The sequence below is a fragment of the Tupaia chinensis genome, unplaced genomic scaffold (genome assembly GCF_000334495.1).
Source record: "Tupaia chinensis unplaced genomic scaffold, TupChi_1.0 Scaffold000346_1, whole genome shotgun sequence".
NCBI classification, from domain to species: Eukaryota; Metazoa; Chordata; class Mammalia; order Scandentia; family Tupaiidae; genus Tupaia; species Tupaia belangeri.
The window spans coordinates 5795633-5802251 of NW_006159840.1; the positions used below are offsets into that span (position 1 = coordinate 5795633).

Below are 6619 nucleotides of genomic sequence, written 5' to 3' on the forward strand. Positions count from 1 at the left end.
CCCGGCATCGTGGCCCCCCCCCCCCCCAGTGGCAGCCCCCATCCAGAGCAACCAGCCAGTCACCTAACATGGTTGAGCGCGGCTTCCTGCGGCGTTCAGTTCAAAGGGTCTGTTAGTCTTCTGGGAGAGAGGCACAATTCCGACTAAAACTGAGTAGGATGAACTTCAAAATCAAGAAGAAGCAGACAGAAATTCCTAATGTAAGCTATATGAAAAAGGTGTTTTAGAGAATGTAAAAAGATCCTTTCAAAGTATAGCTCTCCATTAAATAAAAACTCTAGATATTTTTAAAATGTAATTCAAACCTCCTGTTATTGACAGAAATGAAAAACACATTAAGGTGGCTTCCCATAATATTTAAAAGAGTTTGCGTGTCTAATAGACTGACACCTTACACCCTATGGTAGGACCTGGGTTTAAGGGTTAAACACAATCATTTTCAAAACAAAACAAAAGGCCACTCACCATTATATGTTCAAGTAGAGAATCTATTGCAACTATGTTATCAAAATATGTTCTGAAAAAAAAAGAACATAAAATTTGTAAGTAATCTTATCTCGATCACAGTAAACATAAAGCTTTGAATAAACTTCCTGGTTTTGTTGACATTTAAATAAAAAACATAGGGGACCAGCAGTTAGTGTAATGGCTATGTCGCTGGACTCCCACGTAGTCGACCGCGGTTTGAGTCCCGGACCTGGTGGCTTAAACTCACGCTGGGCATGTGTGCATGCCCAAGATCCTAAGAGGAGAAGGGAGGAGAAGGGATTGTGGCGTGGCCATCCCCACTGGGGGTGATTTCTCACTTTCTGTCTCTCTTTGTCTTTCTGGCTAGCATATGTGCCCTATAGCAAAAACCTTTTCAAAACAATAAAATAAATAAATAAATAATAAAAACATAAATATATATGTTTTGTTTTTGTCCTTTTGTGGAAACAATCAGTTACATTAAAGATAAATGAGGGACCAGCAGTTAGCGTAATGGCTATGTCGCTGGACTCCCATGTAGTCGACCACAGTTCAAGTCCCGGACCCCGTGTCTTAAACTCACGCCGGGTGCATGTGCATGCGTGCCCAAGACCCCGAGAGGAGAATGGAGGAGAAGGGATTACAGCGTAGCCGTCACCCCTGGAAGGTGATTTCTCGCTTTCTGTCTCTCTGTCTATCTCTGTCTTTCTGGAGAGCGCACGTGCCCTATAGCGAATGCCTCTCAAAAAAAAAAAAAATTTTTTTTTCAGTCCCCACTTCTGTAATTTTATATTTCCACAAGTAAGTGTAACATGAACTAGCAACTTCAAGCAAATTATCGCGCATACCGTAACACAGGTTGGGGGGTAAATTACTGAGTGCTACTGCAATGAGGGGAAGCACACTTCCTGCTCTCCGCTGGAGGCCGCGGAGGGTACATGACTCTTCTGCCAGCTCTAGGAGGATGTGACCCTGGAGCTACTACATCCTGGGGCATATTTTAGATTTCACTGACGAGTGAGATGGGCCAGATACACAGATGGTGTCTTCTACGACAAGCGAAACCAGGGTGAGCCTAGAATTGAATAACTATCTGTAACTGTCTCCACTGCCAGCCCGACGAGGCTTTACTTGGTCAAACGTCAGGGAGATGAAATTGTCTCAAAAATGGTATCTGAGTTGCTACCCATGGGAAGAGTAAAATAGTAACATTAGTGACATTGGTTTACTGACATTGTTAGAACCCGTTTTTGGAAAAGAAATAAACCAGAACGTTTCCCCTCCTATTCCTCTCAATATTCTTCTGCCAAAATACAGATACTTCTTATCTTTAACATGTTCTAGCAGAATCTACTTAGCACACACACATCAAATCGGAACTTACAGTCATCACGTAAACACCTGCAATCCTTCACTTACACGTGAACATGACTGAGGATACAGCTTACCAACCAAAACGTGACTAAGCACGCCTCCCAGACGACTTCCGGAATAGACTGCTCTGGAGCTCGGGCTGCAGAGGGTAACAGCCTACTGCTGGGAGGACCTGCGCCTACCTCAGCCCATCTATCCCCGAGCCTACCCTGTCCCAGAAAGCAACACTTACTTTGATACGTCGAGTAGAAAGTCGTTCAGTTCAGTCTGTTTGGCAAGACCTCTGCACACCTGCCGTATGGAATGACAGTTAGCAATCCTAAGAGATGTCTGCTAATTAAGAAATAAAACTTCCAGAACACTATTAAGTATTTTTATTGAAAAAAAGACTTAACACAATCACTTTGTTTATAGTGCACTACTAATTTAATAGTATCAATAACTATAATATTTACTTGAATTCTTAAATGTGCTAAACATTATTCTAAGCACTTTCTATTTAGCATCTCATTTAATCACCACAAAATACTAGGCGTTTGAGACCCACTTTTCTAACTGAGATATAAAGAAGCGAGCCCCTCAAACAGGTTTCAGACCAAGTGTGGAGCCGACGCTCAGGTCTGGGCAGTCCGGCCTAGCTGCCGCTTACACCAGCGTTCAGATGTCACCGAGTAGCAGCTGGGCACCTGCCCCACGATCCTGAAGGGCCCAGGAAGCCCTGGCTACTCATATTACCATCCTGCACAACTATTCTTTTTCTGCCCAGTTCGTCCTCAACTAACCAAAGTTTGCTAAAACGGAATTATAAAACTGAAACTTTTTTTTTTTTAAAGAAGATACAGAGCAGTGCTGTACTGCTATCGAGCTCCTGAACCATCTCTGCAGTCCAGTACCAGGAGAACTCTAGGTGGCTTGTAATTTTTAAATCAGATCATATCTTTAAGACCATCAGGTTCTTAAAGTCAGGTTAAGTTTCATAAATCACTAAGTGCAGAGGATATTTTAATTTAGGAAATGGAATCACAGGAATATCAGTGCAACTCCCAATAAGAGATTGTTCCAAGGTTTTCAGTAGAAAACAAAATATCATATCAGGACATGTAACATTTACTGCATGAATGACTTACAATGTATATATAGAAATGTCTGTCTCTCTCTCCACACACACACATACATGATAAATGTATAATGTATATATGTCAACTACTCTAACATTCCAAACACAGCATGAGGTTACCCATGGTCCCCCACTGCCGTTCTCAGGGCTGCACTCCTGAAATGGGCTCTCTCAGGAAAACACCCCAAAGACTCACCTGCACTTGGTGGATTGCGACCGAAGCCCAGGCAAGATTTGCTGTTGCAACCTGAAAAGAAACGTCTGTGTGAAATGAGTCGTGAAGGGGTACCTGGCGGCATGCCAACAAAGGACTCTGGGATAATATGCAGGAAGACTTTCTTGGTCACTGTGCGTGTGAATACCTTGTCAAGTACAAAGTGCCAAATATTTACAAGGCTTCTCGTTCACATTTTCTCCTCTGTATAATGGAATTTAATCTTTTCTTGCTTGTCTTAATTTTGGATAAAAAAGGAGATAAACTGATTGCTAGAGCCGTACCCAAAGATTTTAACATAAAATTACTTTTTCAGTTGAACAAATACATTATGAGAAAAGACTACGAACACTTTAAAATGATAAAATATTTCTACAAAATAAAAATTTTGTGTTTACATTAATTGAGAAGTTCTTAAGTTACTACATATGCTAATTAACACACACTGAGGGGGGTCTCCGATGCGCCCTGCCCTCCTCCAGGTGAACTGCCATAGCACAGGTGCAATGGCGTCCCGCGTACTGCGGCAGAGGATGAGCCGGGGGCGGGGGCGCAGTGGGAGCATGTCACACGGTCACAGGCAGCGCTGCAGAGAAGTAGCACAAAGGGAAGGGCTAGGCAAGGGCCACTAGTGTGTGCATGGAGTGTGGACGGAGGTCACATGGGGAAGGCGATAGCTGAGAAAACCCGAGGGAGGTGACCTGGGGAGCACAGGGCAGCGCGCTACAAAGACAGAAAAGCGGGTGGGAGGCTCTGAGCGGTCGGTGTCTGTCAGGCTTGCCCAAGGCCCAGTGTGGCTGCAGGTGGGGAGGGAGGGACGGCTGGCGTAGCAGCAGATGGCGTCACTCCGGCAAGTGGACAGGGCTGAGGCCGCTGCAGGGACTTGGTGCACAGGGTCTGTGATGAACATGTCTCAGTATTTGGTCTCGAGTATCAACGAGTCCGACTCCAGTTCAGTGAGCAGTGACCGTGACTCACTGTCTCCCAGGTGTATTTGAAACGGGGACCTGTCTTTAGGACACCACGTAGGAAGAGGGCATTTTTAAGAAGACATAAGGAAAACTAGCGTATGAAAACTTTCCCAAAGTCACCCTGCTCCTTTGTTTGATTCACAGAATGGCGTACTTTCGATTGCTTAAAAGACTATACTTCTAATATAATTGGTTTCATTACTTCGAAACAAAAAACATTATTAAAATCATTAGTATCAAGACACTGTTAAGTAAATCGTAGTTCTAAGCACTCATTCATGCACTCACATAACAATATCAGTGATCACGTTCCCTGACTGGGGAACAGCTCAAAGGCCCAACCAGGGTCCCAGGGGCTGAGGCGCTCACCTCCTGGTGACTGAGACAGAAGGCTTCCTTGCCCCAGTGCCTGTACAGCTCTAGAATCCCGATCAAGTCTCCGATGGCAGTGACAATTGGCAAGCAAAGAACAGACTGGATACGAGTCCCTGATTCCAGTCCAGTACCTCTTGGGAACCGTTCATCCTGAAAGCAGGAGGGGGAGAGTTATAAATTCACTGAGAGAACGAGAATCGTTAAGTTCTAAGTGTCGTGTCTATCAGAAAGTGCCCGATACTTGCGATCGACAGTAAGCAGTTCCTTTCTAAAGAAAACCACATGACGGTAGAATCAGAACCCTCACTCCAAAGTGCGCACGTGCAGCAACACGGAGGCTGCACCCCGGCACGGCTTTGCTGTGTCCTCACCCTCGCACGAGATAAACTTAAGAGTGACAGGTGCAGCGAGACCCTGCTGAAAACGCCTGCCTCTGTCTCTCTCCTCCCTTTCTTTATCAGTTCTCTCTCTCTTACAAAGGAAGAAAAGAATACAGGTCTATGTTTGTAATTGACAGGTCTCTTTTTTTTTTTTTAATTTAATTTTATTATCATCATCATAATCTTCTTTCTATTACACTAGATTACATATAACTTTACATTGACTTCCATTGCTTTTTCAAAAGGGAATGCCATGCATGTCAGTCAATACAGAGATATCAATCTCCCCGCTTTATCATTCAATATCTTTTCCATGCTTTTCCCAATAATTATTATTATAATTTTTTTTAAACAATCAATCACTATTTCTCATTTTGCTTATTAAAGACTTCACCCATCATGAAATACTTCCCAGACCGGTTCAGTTGAGAATACTATACATGTCATCATCAACAGGTAATAAACCATATCTATTTCTCATTAACATCCTGCCTCTCTATTGTTCACTGCTGTCTTTATCCTCTTCTCTCTCCTTTTTTTTTTTTTATACTTTGTTTTTTATTATAAATTTTTTCTCATCACAACACACATATGAATTTTCCATCCAAAATACACTGTGCATTGGCTCAATCAAGCACATCAACATATATGTTCTCAGCAAATGATTTCCCAATTTTTGTGTCCTGCATACCTTGCCTTTTGTTTTGCCATCCTAGGTTCCCCATCCCCACCCTCTGCCATGTCCCATCTTCCTCCTCCATTGTCCCTGACATTCATGATTGCCCTCAATGGCTTCCGCCCCCCCCCATTCAATTGTTCTACCAATGAACTCAATTAGTCTAAGTATATCCACTAGCTAGCACAGCTGACATATCCTTACACATGTATCCAAATCTGATCCTAGGCATAAACCCCAGGGAGTAGAATGAACATACTATAAAGTAGACCCCAGTTGTGTCCATACAACTCTCTTCAGTCATCAAATGTGCATTTTTTTTCCTCCTGCTTATTACTTTTTTTATATTAAATTATATTGCCTAACACTCATTCCCTGAGTATCATCACAACACACCAAGTGTAGTTTCCCATCTAGGATAAACTACATAGTGTCTTAATCAAGCATGTCGTCACCAATACTGTTCCATTTCTACTTTCATACATATAAATATGTTTTTTATCCTATGTTTGACCCTCAGCCCTTTCCCCCTCTCCCAATTACTCTATCTCTGCTATAGACAGCTATCCTCCAGAGGGGTCATTGAAAATGCGATACCTGCGAGTAGAGGGAGAGGGGCCAGGAGTCCAAAGTTTTTAACAATAGGGAAAATAGATTCCATTCAAGGTTGGATCAAGTGTGGGTCTCGTGCAGTTCCGCAACTGTAGGTGAGTCTCCATGGAATACAGTTTCAGGAAAGCAGTTCTGGTAAGCAGAGTTGACCATCAGTTGATGTGGCACAGCGGCCATCTTGTGGTTAGCAGGAGTGGTGTTGTGGAGGTCTGCAGCGTGACTTATCCTCTGGTGTCTGGCTTCCCTAAGAATGGCAGGGTAGTTCCTGTTCTTGCCTGAGGTAATGCAGGGCTGGTATCCATCATCTTCTCACTGTCCATAGGTAGATAAAATCCTTCTCTACAGTGTATTTCTCAGTTGGTTTAAGGCAGTTAAAGGTTCTTTCTGTTGCTTATAGTTGCAAGTTCTTAATCCTTCTCTTCAGCTTCAGCT

At 43.1% G+C, this 6619-nt stretch overlaps 1 protein-coding gene across 5 annotated transcripts in view; it reads right to left on the reverse strand.

The window, feature by feature from the left end:
• PDE10A (phosphodiesterase 10A) overlaps positions 1 to 6619 on the reverse strand; it is a 303105-nt gene that overhangs the window by 79458 nt on the left and 217028 nt on the right. For all 5 annotated transcript variants that reach the window (XM_006152260.3, XM_006152256.2, XM_027773359.1 and 2 more), the window contains exons 7-10: positions 4514 to 4669; positions 3156 to 3206; positions 2075 to 2133; positions 466 to 517 (exon numbers count right to left, since the gene is read on the reverse strand). In XM_006152260.3, the coding sequence (XP_006152322.1) occupies positions 466 to 517; positions 2075 to 2133; positions 3156 to 3206; positions 4514 to 4669 (318 nt within the window). The remainder of the gene's footprint in view (positions 1 to 465; positions 518 to 2074; positions 2134 to 3155; positions 3207 to 4513; positions 4670 to 6619) is intronic.